The sequence below is a fragment of the Gigantopelta aegis genome, chromosome 4 (genome assembly GCF_016097555.1).
Source record: "Gigantopelta aegis isolate Gae_Host chromosome 4, Gae_host_genome, whole genome shotgun sequence".
Taxonomy (NCBI): domain Eukaryota; kingdom Metazoa; phylum Mollusca; class Gastropoda; order Neomphalida; family Peltospiridae; genus Gigantopelta; species Gigantopelta aegis.
In genome coordinates, this window is record NC_054702.1 from 105906467 (window position 1) to 105929538 (window position 23072).

Below are 23072 nucleotides of genomic sequence, written 5' to 3' on the forward strand. Positions count from 1 at the left end.
TCCCGAAACCGGCTCCCACCCAGAGCAAGTTTAATGACTCAATAGTTAGATCACTATACCGACGTCTCTCTCACTCACAACTAACCACTAACTTACTGTCCTGCACATAAAGTCCAGATAGCTGAGGTGTGTTCCCAGAACAGCGTGCTTGAATCTTAATTGGATATAAGCATGATAATAAATAAAAGAAAAACAAGCTAGCATGATACCCGTGTCGTCAGCTATCGTTTCCCGTTCAGTTATCCAACAATGGTCGTTGAATTCCGTCTGAATACATTACTGTTTGTCACTAGCATTGGGTTTATAACGCTTAAATTACATGTGTATTCGTTAATGCAGGGGTGGGACGTAGCCCAGTGGTAAAGCGTTCGCTTGATGCGCAGTCGGTCTTGGGTCGATTCCCGTCGGTGGTCCCATTGCGCTATTTCTCGCTCCAGTGGGTGCACCACGACTGGTATATCAAAGGCCGTGGTATGTGTTATCCTGTCTGTGGGATGATGCATATAAAAGATCCCTTGCTGCTACTCGAAAATAGTAGCCCATGAAGAGGCGCCAGCGGGTTTCCTCCCTCAATATTTGTGTGGTTCTTAACCATATGCCCGATGCCATATAACCATATTACCATAAATAAGATGTGTTGAGTGCGTAATAAAACATTTTCCTTCCTTCTTTCCTTTAGTTAATTCAGATGTGTGGCGTTGTGGGCTAAATAAAGCTCCTTCTTTACGTGTCATTTAAAAAAAATTCTTCTTTTTTTTTTGGTACGATCCACATTAGTGAAAAGTTACATTTTTAAATACACCTACCTTTTTTTTTTTCTTTTTTTTTTTTTTTTTTTTTTTTTGGGGGGGGGGGGTTGAGGCATATTAAGATCATCTATTTATACAAACAAAAACAGCAGATGTTTACACACAGCCAAGTACTGACTACAACCGTAATGCCAGGAAACGCGCAAATCCCCCCATTTAAGTAACAAAACACATAATCACCAGACCATAAATTATTAAGTTCAGGTTTATCAAAATCAATGAAAGTGAATTATTGTATATTTTAATAATGATATTTTAATTGTGATACTGAAAACTTAAACTCATCTGCCGTGAAAATTGCCATGGATACTATTTTTTGACGTAGTTATTTTGATCATTGCTAGGGTCCACACAGATAATGAGTATCTCTGTCCTACTTAATAGCCACCTATGAAAATTAATTACTTTAAAAATAAAAGTGCTGACCCAAGCTCCAGATTCGCTTTCAAGATTTACCATTTGCAGTTATGATTACATTTTGGTTGTGATCCGCGCATTAGTTTTTGGACTGTAGTTTTAACTGCGTTCATTAAACGTTTTCCCCGTGTATGTTGAAATGAGTTCTACTTTCAGAATCAGCAGTCGAGATATCGTATAACTAATACTTTTAAAAATCAGCCGTGCCATAAACAAAGGCTCTTATTTTATATGGACGGTGATGGAAAACATGTCAAGTATTGTGTTTCCGGTATCTCCGTCCCTGGATTAATCTGCTAAGTGCACCATTGAAAATGTTCATTACTGTGAAAACTGGTTTATCTCCAGGCTGTGGCATGTTTATGTACAATCTGCAATAAAAATAATCTAATTCTACGAACAAAATATAGTTACATCGCCGTTTATCACATAATTATATAAATAACTTGGAATCTAAAATTTGAACAGGACATTTATTATAAACTGAAAAGGAGGATGTCAATGCGAAAGAACTAACTTGCATAAAGCTTCATTCATGGATTTTGACGTGTCAACAAAGGTCGTCCAACGAAAGTACCAAAATAAGGTCTTCATTTTGAGGCGGTCGTTATACGATGTTAAATACATCTTTATACAAAAAGAACATATCTGAAGTGCATGTTATGATAGGAGATTGCTATACAGCATTGAACTCAAACATACAGTTTAAAAATTATATGACTTTTAAGAAATACCAAGATGATGTGGTTTTACGCCACCATATGGGCGGGACGTAGCTCAGTGGTAAAGCGCTCGCTTGATACGTGGTCGGTTTGGGATCGATCCCCGTCGATAGGCTCATTGGGCTATTTCTCGTTCCAGCCAGTGCACCACATCTGCTATATCAAAGGCCGTGGTATGTGCTATCTTGTCTATGGGATGGTGCATATAAAACATCCCTTGCTACTAATGGAAAAATGTAGCGGGTTTCCTCTCTAAGACTATAACATGTCAAAATTATCAAATATTTGACATCCAATGTGCTCTAGTGGTGTCGTTAAACAAAACAAACTTATTTATTATCACGCCAACATATTTAAAAATTCAGTGTAGAAACACGACGAACATTAATTTATACTTGTTTAACGACACCACTAGAGCACATTGATTTATTAATCATCTGCTATTGGATGCCAAAATTTGATAATTTTGACATATAGTCTTAGAGAGAAAACCCGCTAATTGTTTTCATTAGTAGCAAGGGATATTTTATATGCGCCATCCCATATACTACGGCATGTAATATACCGGTCGTTGTATACTGGCTGGAACGAGAAATACCCCACCCCCACCCCATTGTGCTTATGGTATGTTTTACAAACTAACAATCATCACATTCACTGCAAGTCAGACTGGTACACATATTTATTCCGTCGGTGTTGCTACAGTGTATTTTTATTTTTATTCTCATTTATCACATAAATGAATAATATATATTTTATGGCTACATATGAGGCGTTTATGAACGTTTTATGGACGTGATTTGCGAACTGTAAGACGTTTTAACGTTCTGATGTGATAACGTGTCGGCCGATACGTCATTTGACAAATATGAATGATTCGTTAATCGATACGACAGGTCTGTTGCGCGTTGATTGGTCTGGAACTTTAAACATTTCAGTCTGTCCGTCTAGCGGCAAAAAGACCACACGTCTGAACAGTGACGTGGCTGGTCAGAATAGGATTATAAATCTGACAGACAGACAGACATGGTGACAGACAGACAACCAGACAGACAACTACAGTCAGACAAACAAAAATACAAATTGACAAGTATGAATACACAGAGACCGAAAAATAAATATATTATACAATCAGCCAGCTAGACATACAAACAGACAAATAGACAGACGTTATGTAGCTGTGCCGTTGCTAGCGTGGTCGTGGTGGTGGCAGTGGTGAGGAACAGATGGCCATTCTATGAAATGTTCCCAGCTAATATAGGTTTCGTCATTGAAAGGCGCCATCCGTTAAGCATTTGTCGCGTAGTCATTTAGTATATTTAGACAACACACCATCATTTGTCGCGTAGTCATTTAGTATATTTAGACAACACACCATCATTTGTCCCGTAGTCATTTAGTATATTTAGACAACACACCATCATTTGTCCATCATTTGTCGCGTAGTCATTTAGTATATTTAGACAACACACCATCATTTGTCGCGTAGTCATTTAGTATATTTAGACAACACACCATCATTTGTCAGGTAGTCATTTAGTATATTTAGACAACACACCATCATTTGTCGCGTAGTCATTTAGTATATTTAGACAACACACCATCATTTGTCAGGTAGTCATTTAGTATATTTAGACAACACACCATCATTTGTCACGTAGTCATTTAGTATATTTAGACAACACACCATCATTTGTCGCGTAGTCATTTAGTATATTTAGACAACACACCATCATTTGTCGCGTAGTCATTTAGTATATTTAGACAACACACCATCATTTGTCCCGTAGTCATTTAGTATATTTAGACAACACACCATCATTTGTCCCGTAGTCATTTAGTATATTTAGACAACACACCATCATTTGTCGCGTAGTCATTTAGTATATTTAGACAACACACCATCATTTGTCGCGTAGTCATTTAGTATATTTAGACAACACACCATCATTTGTCCCGTAGTCATTTAGTATATTTAGACAACACACCATCATTTGTCGCGTAGTCATTTAGTATATTTAGACAACACACCATCATTTGTCAGGTAGTCATTTAGTATATTTAGACAACACACCATCATTTGTCAGGTAGTCATTTAGTATATTTAGACAACACACCATCATTTGTCGCGTAGTCATTTAGTATATTTAGACAACACACCATCATTTTATTTAGACAACACACCATCATTTGTCGCGTAGTCATTTAGTATATTTAGACAACACACCATCATTTGTCGCGTAGTCATTTAGTATATTTAGACAACACACCATCATTTGTCGCGTAGTCATTTAGTATATTTAGACAACACACCATATTTGTCAGACAACACACACCATCATTTGTCGCGTAGTCATTTAGTATATTTAGACAACACACCATCATTTGTCGCGTAGTCATTTAGTATATTTAGACAACACACCATCATTTGTCGCGTAGTCATTTAGTATATTTAGACAACACATTTAGTATATTTAGACCATCATTTGTCAGTCATTTAGTATATTTAGACAACACACCATCATTTGTCGCGTAGTCATTTAGTATATTTAGACAACACACCATCATTTGTCAGGTAGTCATTTAGTATATTTAGACAACACACCATCATTTGTCGCGTAGTCATTTAGTATATTTAGACAACACACCATCATTTGTCGCGTAGTCATTTAGTATATTTAGACAACACACCATCATTTGTCAGGTAGTCATTTAGTATATTTAGACAACACACCATCATTTGTCGCGTAGTCATTTAGTATATTTAGACAACACACCAGGTCATTTGTCATTTGTCAACACACCATCATTTGTCGTAGTCATTTAGTATATTTAGACAACACACCATCATTTGTCGCGTAGTCATTTAGTATATTTAGACAACACACCATCATTTGTCAGGTAGTCATTTAGTATATTTAGACAACACACCATCATTTGTCGCGTAGTCATTTAGTATATTTAGACAACACACCATCATTTGTCGCGTAGTCATTTAGTATATTTAGACAACACACCATCATTTGTCGCGTAGTCATTTAGTATATTTAGACAACACACCATCATTTGTCGCGTAGTCATTTAGTATATTTAGACAACACACCATCATTTGTCGCGTAGTCATTTAGTATATTTAGACAACACACCATCATTTGTCGCGTAGTCATTTAGTATATTTAGACAACACACCATCATTTGTCGCGTATATTTAGACAACACACCATCATTTAGTATTTATTTAGACAACACACCATCATTTGTCGTCAGTAGTCATTTAGTATATTTAGACAACACACCATCATTTGTCGCGTAGTCATTTAGTATATTTAGACAACACACCATCATTTGTCGTCATTTAGTAGTCATTTAGTATATTTAGACAACACACCATCATTTGTCAGTATATTTAGTCATTTAGTATATTTAGACAACACACCATCATTTGTCGCGTAGTCATTTAGTATATTTAGACAACACACCATCATTTGTCAGGTAGTCATTTAGTATATTTAGACAACACACCATCATTTGTCGCGTAGTCATTTAGTATATTTAGACAACACACCATCATTTGTCGCGTAGTCATTTAGTATAGTCATTTAGTATATTTAGACAACACACCATCATTTGTCAGGTAGTCATTTAGTATATTTAGACAACACACCATCATTTGTCAGGTAGTCATTTAGTATATTTAGACAACACACCATCATTTGTCGCGTAGTCATTTAGTATATTTAGACAACACACCATCATTTGTCAGGTAGTCATTTAGTATATTTAGACAACACACCATCATTTGTCGCGTAGTCATTTAGTATATTTAGACAACACACCATCATTTGTCGCGTAGTCATTTAGTATATTTAGACAACACACCATCATTTGTCGCGTAGTCATTTAGTATATTTAGACAACACACCATCATTTGTCGCGTAGTCATTTAGTATATTTAGACAACACACCATCATTTGTCAGGTAGTCATTTAGTATATTTAGACAACACACCATCATTTGTCAGGTAGTCATTTAGTATATTTAGACAACACACCATCATTTGTCAGGTAGTCATTTAGTATATTTAGACAACACACCATCATTTGTCGCGTAGTCATTTAGTATATTTAGACAACACACCATCATTTGTCGCGTAGTCATTTAGTATATTTAGACAACACACCATCATTTGTCGCGTAGTCATTTAGTATATTTAGACAACACACCATCATTTGTCAGGTAGTCATTTAGTATATTTAGACAACACACCATCATTTGTCGCGTAGTCATTTAGTATATTTAGACAACACACCATCATTTGTCAGGTAGTCATTTAGTATATTTAGACAACACACCATCATTTGTCGCGTAGTCATTTAGTATATTTAGACAACACACCATCATTTGTCAGGTAGTCATTTAGTATATTTAGACAACACACCATCATTTGTCGCGTAGTCATTTAGTATATTTAGACAACACACCATCATTTGTCGCGTAGTCATTTAGTATATTTAGACAACACACCATCATTTGTCGCGTAGTCATTTAGTATATTTAGACAACACACCATCATTTGTCGCGTAGTCATTTAGTATATTTAGACAACACACCATCATTTGTCGCGTAGTCATTTAGTATATTTAGACAACACACCATCATTTGTCGCGTAGTCATTTAGTATATTTAGACAACACACCATCATTTGTCAGGTAGTCATTTAGTATATTTAGACAACACACCATCATTTGTCGCGTAGTCATTTAGTATATTTAGACAACACACCATCATTTGTCAGGTAGTCATTTAGTATATTTAGACAACACACCATCATTTGTCGCGTAGTCATTTAGTATATTTAGACAACACACCATCATTTGTCAGGTAGTCATTTAGTATATTTAGACAACACACCATCATTTGTCGCGTAGTCATTTAGTATATTTAGACAACACACCATCATTTGTCCCGTAGTCATTTAGTATATTTAGACAACACACCATCATTTGTCACGTAGTCATTTAGTATATTTAGACAACACACCATCATTTGTCGCGTAGTCATTTAGTATATTTAGACAACACACCATCATTTGTCAGGTAGTCATTTAGTATATTTAGACAACACACCATCATTTGTCGCGTAGTCATTTAGTATATTTAGACAACACACCATCATTTGTCGCGTAGTCATTTAGTATATTTAGACAACACACCATCATTTGTCGCGTAGTCATTTAGTATATTTAGACAACACACCATCATTTGTCAGGTAGTCATTTAGTATATTTAGACAACACACCATCATTTGTCGCGTAGTCATTTAGTATATTTAGACAACACACCATCATTTGTCAGGTAGTCATTTAGTATATTTAGACAACACACCATCATTTGTCAGGTAGTCATTTAGTATATTTAGACAACACACCATCATTTGTCGCGTAGTCATTTAGTATATTTAGACAACACACCATTTTGACGTAGTCATTTAGTATCACACCATTTTGTCGCGTAGTCATTTAGTATATTTAGACAACACACCATCATTTGTCGCGTAGTCATTTAGTATATTTAGACAACACACCATCATTTGTCGCGTAGTCATTTAGTATATTTAGACAACACACCATCATTTGTCAGGTAGTCATTTAGTATATTTAGACAACACACCATCATTTGTCAGGTAGTCATTTAGTATATTTAGACAACACACCATCATTTGTCGCGTAGTCATTTAGTATATTTAGACAACACACCATCATTTGTCGCGTAGTCATTTAGTAACACACCATTTCATTTAGTATATTTAGACAACACACCATCATTTGTCGCGTAGTCATTTAGTATATTTAGACAACACACCATCATTTGTCAGGTAGTCATTTAGTATATTTAGACAACACACCATCATTTGTCGCGTAGTCATTTAGTATAGACAACACACCATCATTTGTCAGTATATTTAGACAACACACCATCATTTGTCAGGTAGTCATTTAGTATATTTAGACAACACACCATCATTTGTCGCGTAGTCATTTAGTATATTTAGACAACACACCATCATTTGTCGCGTAGTCATTTAGTATATTTAGACAACACACATCATCATCATTTAGTATATTTAGACAACACACCATCATTTGCGTAGTCATTTAGTATATTTAGACAACACACCATCATTTGTCGCGTATTTGTCGCGTAGTCATTTAGTATATTTAGACAACACACCATCATTTGTCGCGTAGTCATTTAGTATATTTAGACAACACACCATCATTTGTCGCGTAGTCATTTAGTATATTTAGACAACACACCATCATTTGTCGCGTAGTCATTTAGTATATTTAGACAACACACCATCATTTGTCGCGTAGTCATTTAGTATATTTAGACAACACACCATCATTTGTCGCGTAGTCATTTAGTATATTTAGACAACACACCATCATTTGTCGCGTAGTCATTTAGTATATTTAGACAACACACCATCATTTGTCGCGTAGTCATTTAGTATATTTAGACAACACACCATCATTTGTCGCGTAGTCATTTAGTATATTTAGACAACACACCATCATTTGTCGCGTAGTCATTTAGTATATTTAGACAACACACCATCATTTGTCGCGTAGTCATTTAGTATATTTAGACAACACACCATCATTTGTCGGTAGTCATTTAGTATATTTAGACAACACACCATCATTTGTCGCGTAGTCATTTAGTATATTTAGACAACACACCATCATTTGTCGCGTAGTCATTTAGTATATTTAGACAACACACCATCATTTGTCAGGTAGTCATATATTTAGACAACACACCATCATTTGTCGCGTAGTCATTTAGTATATTTAGACAACACACCATCATTTGTCGCGTAGTCATTTAGTATATTTAGACAACACACCATCATTTGTCGCGTAGTCATTTAGTATATTTAGACAACACACCATCATTTGTCGCGTAGTCATTTAGTATATTTAGACAACACACCATCATTTGTCCCGTAGTCATTTAGTATATTTAAACAACACACCATCATTTGTCGCGTAGTCATTTAGTATATTTAGACAACACACCATCATTTGTCGCGTAGTCATTTAGTATATTTAGACAACACACCATCATTTGTCAGGTAGTCATTTAGTATATTTAGACAACACACCATCATTTGTCAGGTAGTCATTTAGTATATTTAGACAACACACCATCATTTGTCCCGTAGTCATTTAGTATATTTAGACAACACACCATCATTTGTCGCGTAGTCATTTAGTATATTTAGACAACACACCATCATTTGTCGCGTAGTCATTTAGTATATTTAGACAACACACCATCAACACACTGCTACATCAAAGGCCGTGGTATGTGCGATCATGCCTGTGGGATGATTAATATAAACTATATCTTGCTACTAATTGAAACATGTAGCGTGTTTCCACTCTAAGACAATATGTACAAATCACCAAATGTTTAACATCTAATAGCCACTGGTTAATAAATCAACGTGCTCTACATGTTTAACAGCGAATAACACATTTTCAGTATCTTATTGACAAGGTTGTCCACCTAGGTTGTGATCCTAGATATATGATAATGTAGATATGATTTTAAGTGGTAAACCTTTTACAGCACGCTGGAACAATTTTTTCATTTTGCCTCCTGGGTATATGTAGTCGTAATCTACCCTAAGTTTATTGCATGGGTAGTGTAGTAGAGTTATGGTATAATAATGCAAAATGTGATACTAACATGCCACTTTGCATGCACTTAGGCCATCATGTGTAGATTAAAACTTGATATAGGACCAACATTTTTTAAATGTTTTATTATTACCCCCAGATCATAGGCAATGTCAAGGTTGGGGAGCTTTGAATCATTGTCTTACAGTATCACATAAAAGTTATATACAAATATTATGACATACAAAATTATAAAAATATATATTATATGTGATGTTTAAGATTTTCTGTTTACAAATATGAATCTATATAGGCTTCCTCATACAATTAGTTTCTAACTTGCAATCTGAGGGTCAAAAGGGAATAAAATAAAATAAAAAACAAAAAGAGAAGAGAAGGAAAGGGTAAAGGAAGATAAGGAAAATAATTCAAGCAGAGATTCGTTAGGTACCCAGGTCAACTTTAAAACTGATTGTTATTGGGTATTTAATATAATAATAATGACATTTGGTATCTAACAGAGAAAAGACAGACAAAGTATGAAAGTAAAAGTATGATGTTTAAAAAGAGATATAGCAAAGATATGTTTTTAATTTCCAAACAAGCTATGTCATTTTATAGATAGAAACATAGGCATACAAATATGCAAGATATAATTTTATGTATCATTATTAAAAAGGTGAAGCCACTTTCCCCAACGTTCATTAAATTTTTCATACTCGCAGTTTTTGAAGTAAATATATCTGTCAATATGAAATTTATGTTGCAGTGTATTTTTAATAATATTAATATTAAGATGATTGCCGAGTATTTTCGTACAATAGACATGATATTTTACATTAATTATTAACCAGTTAACTACATATACTTGGTTTATTTCACCATTTATCATGCCAAACATAACTATATGTTTATTTAGCAAATGAACAATATCCATTCTTGTAATGCTTCCCATATAATTTTAACTTTGATATAGGACCAACATGGCAGTGACCCTTATCGGCCAGGTGACGTCACAATTCAAAATTGCCGCCAATTAACTATTTCTCACTCTGTATCACATTTAAAAGTGTAAGGTATAAAATATTAGCTTCAGTGACACATTTCAGACAACAATATTACTATTTATGTGTAGCTGTTATATATTAATCATTATATTTTTTTTAAATATGAACATGCTGAACAACAAAAGAAATGCGTCTAATCACAAATGCCTTATATATAATAGTCCGATGGCTAAAGCCTAAATATCAATGGAATCATTAACTTTCTGGTTTTAGAAAAGAATGAAACTTGACATAAATCTTCTATTGCTTAGTGGTGTCAATTTAAAAATAGATATTAATATCTCCCCCTGTGGCTGCCACTTTGAATTTCAAAATGGCCACCACCATCTACAATTTGTACTGAAAATATCGGATTCTAAGACACGTAGAATCATGATTCTAAAACCTTTTCTCATGTTTTAATGAGCTGCTAAGTGAGGATTATATACAGGACATTTGTAATTAGACACGTTTCTTTTGTTGTTCAGTATATCCATATTTTGGGCGAATATGGTGAACATATATATTACTCTCTTTTTATATGCAACATGAGATTCATTGTTCTTTGAAACATAAAAATAGGTGTTGGTATAATGGTTTTATGTGCCTTAGAATAAGCGTCTCAATACAAATTGTACTTAATGGCGGCCATTATGAAATTTAAAATAATGGCCACCAGGGGGAGATGTTTATTTTATTTTTTTTTGTCCTGATTTTAAATTGACCCAACAATGACACAGATCACATTTGCCAAATTTCATTGATATTTTGCCTTGTCGATTGAGCTAATGCAGGGTATTTTTGATTAGACGCATTTCTCTTTTTTTGAACAGTATATTCATATATTTCAAAAAATAATGATTACTATGTAACACCAACACATAAATAGTAATTATATTGTCATTGGAGCTAATATTTTATATCTTGCACTTTTAAATGTGATACAAAAAGAGTAATTTTGACGTCACGTGACCAATAGGGGTCACTGCCAGGTTGGTGCTATATCACGTTTTACTCTACACATGATGGTCTAACTGCATGCAAAGTGGCATGTTAGTATCCCATTTTGCACTATTTTACCACTATATATACTAACTCTACTACACTAGGGACGCAACCCGAGTGTTTATTAGTATGAACAATAAACAGGTCACAGGTAGAGGACACTCGCGCTAATAGGGACGATATTTGAAACGGAAGAGCATAAGCTATGTCTATTTAGGAATGAGTGAGGGTTTTTTCCCCCACGACATTTTTTACTTTTGATGACCTCAATTTTCATCTATTTTAAAGGATGTTTTTGTTTATTTATAAAATACGACATGATTAGTACCACCAAAATCCCCATCTCATCTAACCCTACCCACTTCGAACAAAAAACGTTCATTTTTCATTTATATTTATTATCGTGCTTCTATTTATGATTCAAGCACGCTGTCCTGGACACACACCTCAGCTATCTGGGCTGTCTTTCCAAAACAGAGAGTTAGTGGTTAGTGAGATAGAAGTCGGTGCGGTGGCGTTACACCTATCCATTGAGTCTTTAAAGTCGCTCTGGATGGGAATCAGTACCTGGATGCGAACCCAGTACCTACCACGCTTAAGTCCACTGGCTTAAAAAGACGTTAATTACAGCCTTTTATATATGCGACAACTCCTTCGTTATGCAAATCGTAACCAAGAAAAGCCCTTGGCTATCGGCTGTTATACTTGATTCGTGTGTACATTAGGTGAAAGAGCGCAGATTGTACAAGAGAACCATCTTAATGCCGCGTCTCATTAGTCTGTCTTGTGATGTCACTTCATTCTCTAGCTAGTTTTCACTTCCTCTCAGACCGAAATTGCATCACGACAGCAACCAAAGATTTTTTACCACACATGCAAGCGGATCCGCTAACACAGCACATAAAAGTGAAGTAAATCTCTCGATAGTGTAATTTAAATGCCAAAGTAACGTCTCAAGTCTAGCGTGTTAAGGCATTTTGACGATATAAATCAAGGGCTTAAACAGTTTGTGGAAAAGCAAACCCACAGGCAGTACATAATTATTGGTGCTCTAGTTTAGAGAGGACGAAATTAAAAGCATCTATGTCACAAATACATCCGGTAAAAAAAAAACACCTTCTGACATGACACAATTGGACGTTTGACCTAAATCTTAAATTTCATGACACGTTATTCAGAGCGAAAAAAAAGATATGATATTAACTTTCGCTCGTACACGTGTATTAAATAGGCACTAGGGATGCTTGTGACAAGGTTTGTTAACCTATTAATTAAGGAATCAGTTGTAAAAGTATTTGACATTGTTCGATTGGTATTTCATGTCTTCGGTTATTTCCAATACCAGCCAGTAGTTTCTTAAATGATATGATCTGTGCTATTCAGTCTGCATATAAAATGTCCTTTTCTCTATTTTTAACTAGATGTATTAAAACCGTGCTTCGCACAGAGAGGTTTAAATGAAGTGTAGCAGGCTGGGGTGTAGCCAGAGAGGAAAAAACGCTGAGGCAAACCCAGATCTGTAAAATAAATATCAGTGTCATGGGAAAATAAAATAAATCTGGGGAAATTCAAGACGAGGCAAGCGCCTCGTCTGCCTCATGCTGGCTACGCCACTGGCATGGATTTATCGAGGCATTCTGTGGATCCGAACATGGCCCTTCTTCAAAAGAAGGTGGCTCTGGAAATCCCAATATATATCATATTCAATTATGTATGGTTTAATAACTTATTTTGCATCATTCAGTGACCTGCAAATAGTACACTTTACTCACCTAATTTACTCAATCCCATCAAACATGGGAACCTAGCGAAAAATCCATGATAAATAGCTTGGTGTAGAGTCCTTACACGTCCAAAGAAAGGGGACCGACGTGTAAATAGGCAGCCGTCATTAGCCGAACCTATATACGTATTTGTACGAAATATTTAGCACGATGTGTCGACTGGACCTGAGCGCAAACAGAACTGTGGCACCACGTAAGTATATACAAAACGAAAGTTGTCGGCAGTGCAGATTAAAAGAGGAGAAACGATAAGAAAGATCGGAAATTGTTTTTAAAAACCCACAAAAAAAAATCCGTGCGTGTTATATTATAGATAACAGTCTTGGATTCAAATTTGGGATAGATTGTTGTTAAACGTGTTTACTTTCATTCCTTTTGTTCACTGCATATAGCAGTGTCGTAAGGTGTTCGCATAGGGTAGGGGAGGTCCGGTACCACGTAACCTACACACGATTTTAGAATTAATCAATTTTAACGCTAGTACCAACCGCACACTAAACGAAAAGTATTTTTATGAAACCAGGTAAACCTCGCAGCAGCTCCATTATACTATTTCAATGTGTTCCGCTTCCTTAGACTCCAGTCTGACCTGGTCATTCTAGGAATAGTTTCTAGGAAACCATATGAGACTGGTAAAGTCTGAGGGTTTTTTAAAGTAACATTTTACTAATCTCATTGAAATCAGCTCTATTGGTCTACCTTTATAGACCAGTGGACTGTGGAGCTGATTTTAATCAGATTGCACTTTTACTTTCTTAAACGCTTTATGCTAGTGGCTCTATAATCGAAATAGGTCAAATAAATTATATAATGTGAACATATTGCTCGGTCTGATTGGTCACATCTGTCATCTGGCGAACTTCTGCCATTAAACTGTGTTCACGTGTGCTATCTGAGACTACATTTAGACTGCCTGTTTTGGCGTCTGTGACCTCAGATGGCTGTCTGTCCGTCTCCAAGAACAAACCGTTGACAGCGCCATACATTACAGACATGGTGCAACAGAACGCACTGATAAGAGATGAACGGTCTGGAGGCTGCAGATTACGCTGTAATCGAGTTATACGCGCTCCCGTCTGTGCGTGTGTCCGACAAGTGACGTGTTGTCATCACTCACGGTAATTGAATGTCACAAGATTACAGAATGTGTCAAGTGCTGTAAAACAAATATTACGCAATTTCAAGGGTGAGATGAGAAGTATGCCAATGCAAATTACAAATATGTCTGTCTGTCGCTTTGTCTATCGGTGTACGTATGTGTATATAGATATATGAATATTTATATAGTGTATATATGTATGTGTATGCATGCATGAATGCATATATGTATGTGTGTATGTATGTATGTATGTATGTATGTATATGTATGTGTGTGCGCGTGCGTGCGTTCACGCGCTTGTGTATATGCATTGTATTTATGTATGTATGTTTGTTTGTGTGTGTGTGTGTGTGTGTGTGTGTGTGTGTGTGTGTGTGTGTGTGTGTGTGTAAATGTGTGTGTATGTATGTGTGTATGTGAACGTATGTATCCCGATTGATTATATGTTGAATGTAGACATAATTATTTGTATTTTAATACAATAGATTTCTGTAGGTACGATTTTATGTATAAACTGTTATAAATGTATTTGTTTAATAAACATTTCGGTGACGTGTCAAACACCGCAAACGTAGATTGAATCAACTAAATAATTGATTATACCAATTATGACCATAACCTGCGTTGAACAATAGATCACATTCTTGGCAGAGATACTTTTGCCAAACAAAGTGATGACTTTGTGAACTACTGGTGATTTTATGGTGACTTTACAATGTAGGCCGATTTGTATGATATCACATTCGTTTTAGTTCAGAATCGTGAATTCTGTTTAACTATGCCTCACAACAACAAACTAATTTAACCCTAGCATGACAACTCTGCTTATTCTTATTTCCATGGGAATGTGCCGCTTACCGATAGAAACCCATTTAGCATCGACGTCGTGGCAGTGTAATACATACTTCAAACCGCTTAATAGAATAAATGCAGAGCAGTACGTAGCATGGTTGTCGAATTTGGAAATATTACATGTCACTTTGATTTTTATGAAGAATAAAATATGAGAACATATGGTCATACAGTGCATCTGCAATGTTGGGATCTTAACACAGGCCTGTAGGAACGATATCTGAAGAGGGGAGGTGCACAATTTCTATTAGGGGGTGCAATCGACATGTTTTCTTTATTTATAGAGTAAGACAAAAATCCTCTACTTTTTCATCCTTAAGTTGAGAGGGGATCTTCTGTTCTATGTTCCTACAGGCTTGTAACATACAGACGTTTGGTTTTTCTTATGTTAAAAGCATTCACTTTTTCTTTGAACATAGTAAAGCAGGTATTTTGACTGTATCAGGGTGTGTTTAAGTATCCATTCATTCATTAATTCACTTATCAAATCGCTTACCCTTTAACTTGTTTTCTTTGTTCATTCAGACATTAATTTGTTCATCTATAATTTGATTTTTTGTTTGCTGCTAAATAAACGTTGCCATCTTGTTTCTAATATCAGTAACAAGGATGCACTAGTAACATTAGTATTACCTGACGTATTTTCGAGCATTCAATATTGCCCTAATCCTGCATTCTGTTTATTTTTTTCCAGGTTTCGGAATGACCACGCCCCAAACGACAGGAGGCCAGATTGTTCTCATATTCTATGGTTTCTTTGGATGTGCTGGAGCCATTCTGTTCTTTAACCTGTTTCTCGAAAGGATTATAACGTTTCTAGCATACATCTTGCGTTTTGTTCACGAACGTGACCTTAGACGAAAAGGTGAAGGTCGCGACAAGGTGAGACGAGACTCCCAGCTGTCGGACGACGACGAGAGTTTAGACTCGTGGAAGCCCTCTGTGTACTGGGTGATGTTGATTCTGCTTCTTGGTGCTACGGTGGTCGCCTGCTGTGCTTCTGCTATGTATTATCCCGTGGAGAACTGGACCTACTTTGAAGCGATCTACTTCTGTTTTGTCACCTTCGCTACAATAGGGTTCGGGGATTACGTTGTGAGCCAGAAATCGAAATATGATAACGAAACCTTCTACAGGCTGGGTAATTTTGTGTTTATAATGGTCGGTTGTTGTTTCATATATAGTCTATTCAACGTTACTTCTATTGTGATAAAACAGTTTCTAAATTGGCTTCTCCGGAGACTAAATTGCCAATGTCGTGTAAAACGTCCTCCCAGAACACGGAGGAATGCCATTACGCCCGGGCATTTGCACAGGGGTACGAAAACACCCACGGTAACTGTGATGGACAACGATTTCGACAGTGATTCGGAATATAGGCGGAACTCTGGGGAAATGATATCCATGAAAGATTTCCTCCAAGCTAACAAGATTTCTTTAGCCATGATGCAAAAACAGCTGTGGGAGACCTCTCAGAGAGGAAACTCGCATAGCTCTGGCGCATTTCAGGACGGAGTGGGTCCTCTTGCAATACTGAACAAGAAACTGGGTCAAGATGAATATGACCCAGGAATATGATAGACAACTGTCGTTGTGATTCTAACATGTCTAAAAGTCGTCTGCTAGTTTGCATACATTATACATGATTTAAGATAGGGTTTTTTTTTGGAAGGTACGACATACTCCAAAAGGTATTACCCAAATAACTTAAACTTGTATATAAGTAAATAAAATAATGAAACATTCTTAGAACCAGGGTCATACGTAACCTAAATAATTTGTGGAAGGGCAGTAACATGGTATCAACGTACAATAATATAGTCTTCTCCAGCTAGACAAAATGACATTTTAAAACTAAACGATACATTTTACATCCCACCCCACACCCACCTCCGCTAGGTAAAGCCCTGGGTATGCTTGTGTGTACTTGTTTGAGTTAACAGTGCAGTTATGTTCAGCGAATACAGATGTCACAGCCTAAAATGTCAATTCATCGTCCTTCGACTTCTGTATTCGAGTCAATCATCATACCCGTTTATCAAATCCTGACCCGCACTGTGATGAATATATGTATATACCATTACAATAAAGGGTATAGTTAAGCAGTCCGCATGAAAATGCTTTAGACATCGCCAGGACCATTATTAATAATTATTTTAATATTTTAGTATTGCTTTAGTTGTTTTTGCCTCCAGTCAGCTTTATTTTACATTATCGATTTCATACAAAGGACAAAATCGTTATCCATGAATGTAGGCAGGACCGGTCTACCAGATGTCTTGTACACTTTTTGTTGCCAAAGGGTTCACTTTAATATAAAACGAAATATCCCACTGACAGTCTGTGCTATTATTTTCCTCCTCGTCTCAAAGAGGACTAACCATGGGGTTTTAGCGCTTACTGTATCGGCTCTGATTCGATCTAAAACACGTCCACCCTAACACTTTCCCGTGCCGATCACTTCTAACAGACTTAATAGACATTCACACGTAACAAGCGACTTAGTGTTATATATTAAACACAGTAATAAATGTTCTGTTATTCAAATGGAGTCAAACATGTCCTTTGTTTCAATAACTGAATAGCAGACGTAGCAGACACCAAATATTCAAGATGGAGTCTATTTAAGAACATTTAGACAAAGGCGATTATATACTGGTGGGAACACGTGGTATTTCAGACCAGTTTAATTCACTATTAGAGTGGTTATGTCTATAAAATACAGAGCTGTAATATATGATTGAATCGCAGTAGTGTGGGATTGTCTGCCAGTAAGTTGGCTAAGTTGGTTACAGTCAATATTTTCTGTTATTATTTATTTGTTCCCTTATTTTTTTCAATCAGTGTATTTATTATAATTAACTATATATTACGAGTGTTAACTATATATATATATTTGTTTTCAAGGTGATGTGAAGTTAAGGTACTTGTTTAGAAGAGGTGGGATTTACATGTTTTATATATGTCCTAACTATATATTACGAATGTCCTAACCACATATTACGAATGTCCTAACTTTATGCAAGTTAAGTTCATCTGAAATCCATATCCTTTCGTAGCTCTTGCTGCTTACCTGAGACAGTTACACAAACTGTTTGGATGGGAAGAAATAAGTGACCACACCAATACTAACATCAAAGAGCGACTGTGACGTAAACTGTTGCCTAAAGTGTGAAAACTTCAGATACGTTACTGACATTCATTGCTAGATTACAGGGTCCGTGCTTGTAAAACATTTAGTCTAGACTAAAACTCTAATGACGTCACACCCATGCAAGTCTAAGACATAAAATGCTCCATCTTCCGTAATGGTGTAAATTTCTGGTTTAAATAGATGTCAAATGCAAGCAAACGTATGACCGGTATAACTGCGAGTCCGAGGCGTAAACTTACAATGTTTTGTGAAACTGGGCCCTGGCGTTCATTTCATCACTGACGTTCAGTCCAATATTACATATGTGTGTGTGTAAAACAGACATTATGACACTGATAGTGACTGAAATGTGGCCGACAGTACTAAGTGTTCCCTTATTTCTTTCTCTCAGTATATTTGTCAGTGTATAAACCAGTCTAGTGACAGCTGGACACACATGACCTTCTATTTAGTTGTTTTGTACAGTTTTTGTTTCCGTTTTTCTGAGAAAAAAATGTATTGTATGAATCACAACCTGTGCATGTTATTTAATACAACAGGTGTTGAGACCAATATAGTTAGAATTGCTAAGGATAACATTTTGTACAATTTTCATCAATCTCCTCAGTTTGATCCATCTCTTAATATTGTCGTGTGTAATTTGCCGATGAGTTATCTGCGAGGCTGTCTGATAAATCAACAAGTGTTGGTGTATTTGGATTCCTACAGATTGGCTGGCAAATGATTGCTTCATACCATTTATTCCGCCTCAGCTGACGTGTGATAACGATGGTAGTTACTCCCAGCCTTCTGCGACGTCAGCTTCACCGACTTAAACGTACTAACCGCCAGAGAAATTTAAAGAGACTGTCCCAAGCTTGTTGGTACTGAAACATGATCTCGACTAGTACAGCCTTTTTAACGATTACTATTACATATTATGCAAAGAATGACAGACCCTAGTTTTTAAACAGTATGGCGTATTTGTCACTATTAGAGCAGTTTTTGACAATTTAAATTAGACATTACTTAGATTTAATAGTTTAAAATATCCGTGTCCGTACATCCGAAGTGTTTATGGTCATCCTGGTGTTTGTAATGTCATGAAATGCATTCTCAGTAATCCAAAAATGGCATTTACTTCTGAGAAGTAACGATTATAGAAATGAGCTTTAGTCTATTTTAAAAGGGTAGTTTCCCGTTTCAATATTATAGACTCTTGTTTCATTCTGTTGTAACTCTATCCAGATGTGTTACGTTTGTAGATCAACCAAACGTAGCGTCTCTTTTCACGGATTCAAACCAGGGTCTGAGACTTTAAGCAACTACAATCAGAAACACATTGGATCAACAGACACTGATTATAGTCTTTACTAGAAATTAGCGAGAAAAATTAGGCAGAGTTACGTCCCCTAACCGCTCTCCAGTTCCGGCGCGTTCTGTTGTTCTGAACAAGATAATGTATTTAAAGTGTATATTAGTCGTTAAATAGGCGGAAGCATCTTACAGTGGCAGCAAAATTTTATTCAAGTCCCTTTAACCAGAAACACGATGCGCTGGGAATCTTCAAACGAAATTTATAATTTCGTTTCTTATATCTCCAACGTAAATACACAAATATGACTGACTAAATAACGAAATAAAATTCAGTTTAACTTACAACTCGTATAAAAGTACTCAAGTCGCGTTTGCTGGTTAACTACGTCTTAAAACAACTCGTAAGATAAATGTTATTTTACGAGCACTCGTGCAAATCTATTTGTGGACAGGTAGTTTAGATAGCTGTAGGTTAAATGTTATGAGGGATTTCAGAACCTTTTCTTCATAGATTATCGTTGTTCACATGATTCCAGCTGAAGGAAATTGGACATAATCACAAACAGCATACTTACTGATAATGAGGAATTACTCACACCAGACAATAGTCGGAGATTTATTTGAATCGATATCGGCCTGTCTATAAATGTTTATCATTTTACAAACTTTTTACAGCCAGGTAGTGGAATCTAGTAAGACAAATATTTGATGACACGTACAAATGGACAGAATTTAGATTTTGAAGTACGTTTTTGAAACATAACTCTACGTAAGTCAATTTGTTTTTTAAATTGCCTTATAGTCGCATACCCTAGTTTCAACCACTGAAATTGAACACTAATTTTGAATAATATACATATCTGTAACACATTTGGATAAAGTTACAATAGAGTGAAGGAAACGAGGACATACACCACTTCTCTACTGAGCAATGAGCGTGTACCCCACCTTCAGTAATAACGGTACATTAATTCACAATTAGCATTACGTCTGCCACTGACCTATATATTAATTGCACAGCGCAAATGTCTTTCTTTAATAATTAATGTGCAATTCAGTTTGTACGTTATTGACATTATCAATTTAGTGCACTGGTCCACCATGCAAAACAAGCATGGTTTACTGTTTTCTTTCCTACAATATATTTTTATTTCCCCTCTTTCTTTTTTTCTTCTTTCTTTCTTTCTTTCTTTCTTTCGTTCATTCATTATTTTGATTTATTTTCTAATATACAAAACTGTTATTTTACCGCAACATAATAATACAGAGGTTGAATAATTTAATGACATGGAATATTTGGCCAATGTGTTTTAATATTGAAAACAGTTTCTATGAATGAAAGCTCGACAAGTATAATTAACATTTTAATTTTTTTTTTACATATTAAAATATGAGTGACGAAATGTCATATCGTATTGCAGTTTATGATCTGGAGATTACAAAATAATATGTGTGGGAAAAAGTAGTTCAGCTGGATCAAAGAGGAAATAACTAGTTATAGCGATTGTAAAGCTACCGTCAGGAGGGCCGAGCGGTTGCGATCGTTCGTTAAACAGATTTTTTGTGCCAGGATATTATACGGTACGATGAGAAGCGATCAAATTGTTCGCGAGCGCTTTTCCTCCTGAACACGTCACTGTGATCTGATCTGATGAGTTTGTGCTACTTTTACAAAAATAATAATGATGGTACATGAGGGAATAAAAGAGATGCAGATTGCAACATTGTGATTGGCAAATAAAGAATACTAAGTATGTCAATACGTAATTTTTTACCCATTAATACATGATTGTAGTAACTTTATACAATGCGTCCAAATGTAACTCGCTGTTACAGAGTTTAATAGTCGATGGTTTAAGTGAAAGTAGTTCCAGTTTATGCCATGAATATAACATAAATTGTTTGGCAGGAAGAAAACCGTCAATGGTGACTTGTCAAATAAGTGCATTGATAATATACGACACGAGAGGATTAAGAGATGTATCAGTCCGCGCGTCGGTGGGGCTTATATTAAGTCCTCACTGGGCGAGCGCCTGTCACGTGGAGATTATTTTAAGTGTTATTATTAAATAGTGTGAGGGAATTAAGCGGACCTTCACAACAGAGGGACTAACTATTCACCGTGTGAAGATTATTATTAAATGCCAGCCCCGCAGAAACAGACGGAAGGATTACTCTCGTGGAGTCCGTCATTAGAACGGAGGAAACTGCTTCATTCGACAGAACAGAACAGAACTTTATTTACTCTCATGGCCCCCATTCGGTGGCATCAGAGGAACATAAATAATAATAAACATACAAATTGTCAAGATGATTTCAGAAACATATATACCACGATACAAACAGATGAGCAGCTAAATATTAAAAACAGTTAAAATTACACGTAAGTCAAGAAGCACAAAATTGTTTGTTAATAATTGATATAAACTTACACAATTTTTTAAGAACACTAATACGTTTTGAGCTGAAGAGTTGCTGGAATTTGTATATATTTGGTCTATTTACATAGTATTTGTTAAGATATTTTAATCTTTCTTGTCTAAATGTTTTGCATATAAATAGATAATGAAATTCATCTCCAACAATATTGCTATTACAAAGCGTACAGTTTCTATTTTCATATAAAATGGTTGAAATACCAGAATCGGGTTATATAATTTTCTTATGACAATTCTTAATTTATGAAAAATATATTATTGAACGTAACAAAAGTAAAGGAATAAGTATTAACGACAGCTCGGCACATTTTTTTATCGGCGTCAAATTTTAGTTTATTTTCGTCTTATATCCAGTAAAGGTTCAAGGACTTTCTCATGGAAATATACCTAAAGATTCAAAGAAAGAAATGTTTTATTTAACGACGCACTCAACACATTTTATTTACGGTTATATGGCGTCAGACATATGGTTAAGGACCACACAGATATTGAGAGAGGAAACCCGCTGTCGCCACTTCATGGGCTACTCTTTTCGATTAGTAGCAAGGGATCTTTTATATGCACCATCCCACAGACAGGGTAGTACATACCACGGTCTTTGATATACCAGTCGTGGTGCACTGGCTGGAACGATCAAGATTCAAACTCGCCGTCTTGGGTGTATGTCTCAATTATCTAGGCCATCTGGCCCAGGGCCCCGTTTTACAAAGCGATCGTAGCTCTAAGATCACCTTAAATGCATAAGGTAGTTATGTTCTTA

At 35.8% G+C, this 23072-nt stretch overlaps 1 protein-coding gene across 1 annotated transcript in view; it reads left to right on the plus strand.

Annotated features, from left to right (window-relative positions):
• The window catches only part of LOC121371669 (potassium channel subfamily K member 12-like), a 118306-nt gene extending 100074 nt beyond the window's left edge, over nucleotides 1-18232 (plus strand). Inside the window, exon 2 of the mRNA XM_041497732.1 lies at nucleotides 16119-18232. Within this exon, the coding sequence (XP_041353666.1) occupies nucleotides 16119-17002 (884 nt within the window). The 3' untranslated portion in view covers nucleotides 17003-18232. The remainder of the gene's footprint in view (nucleotides 1-16118) is intronic.
• Nucleotides 18233-23072: the final 4840 nt, after the last annotated feature.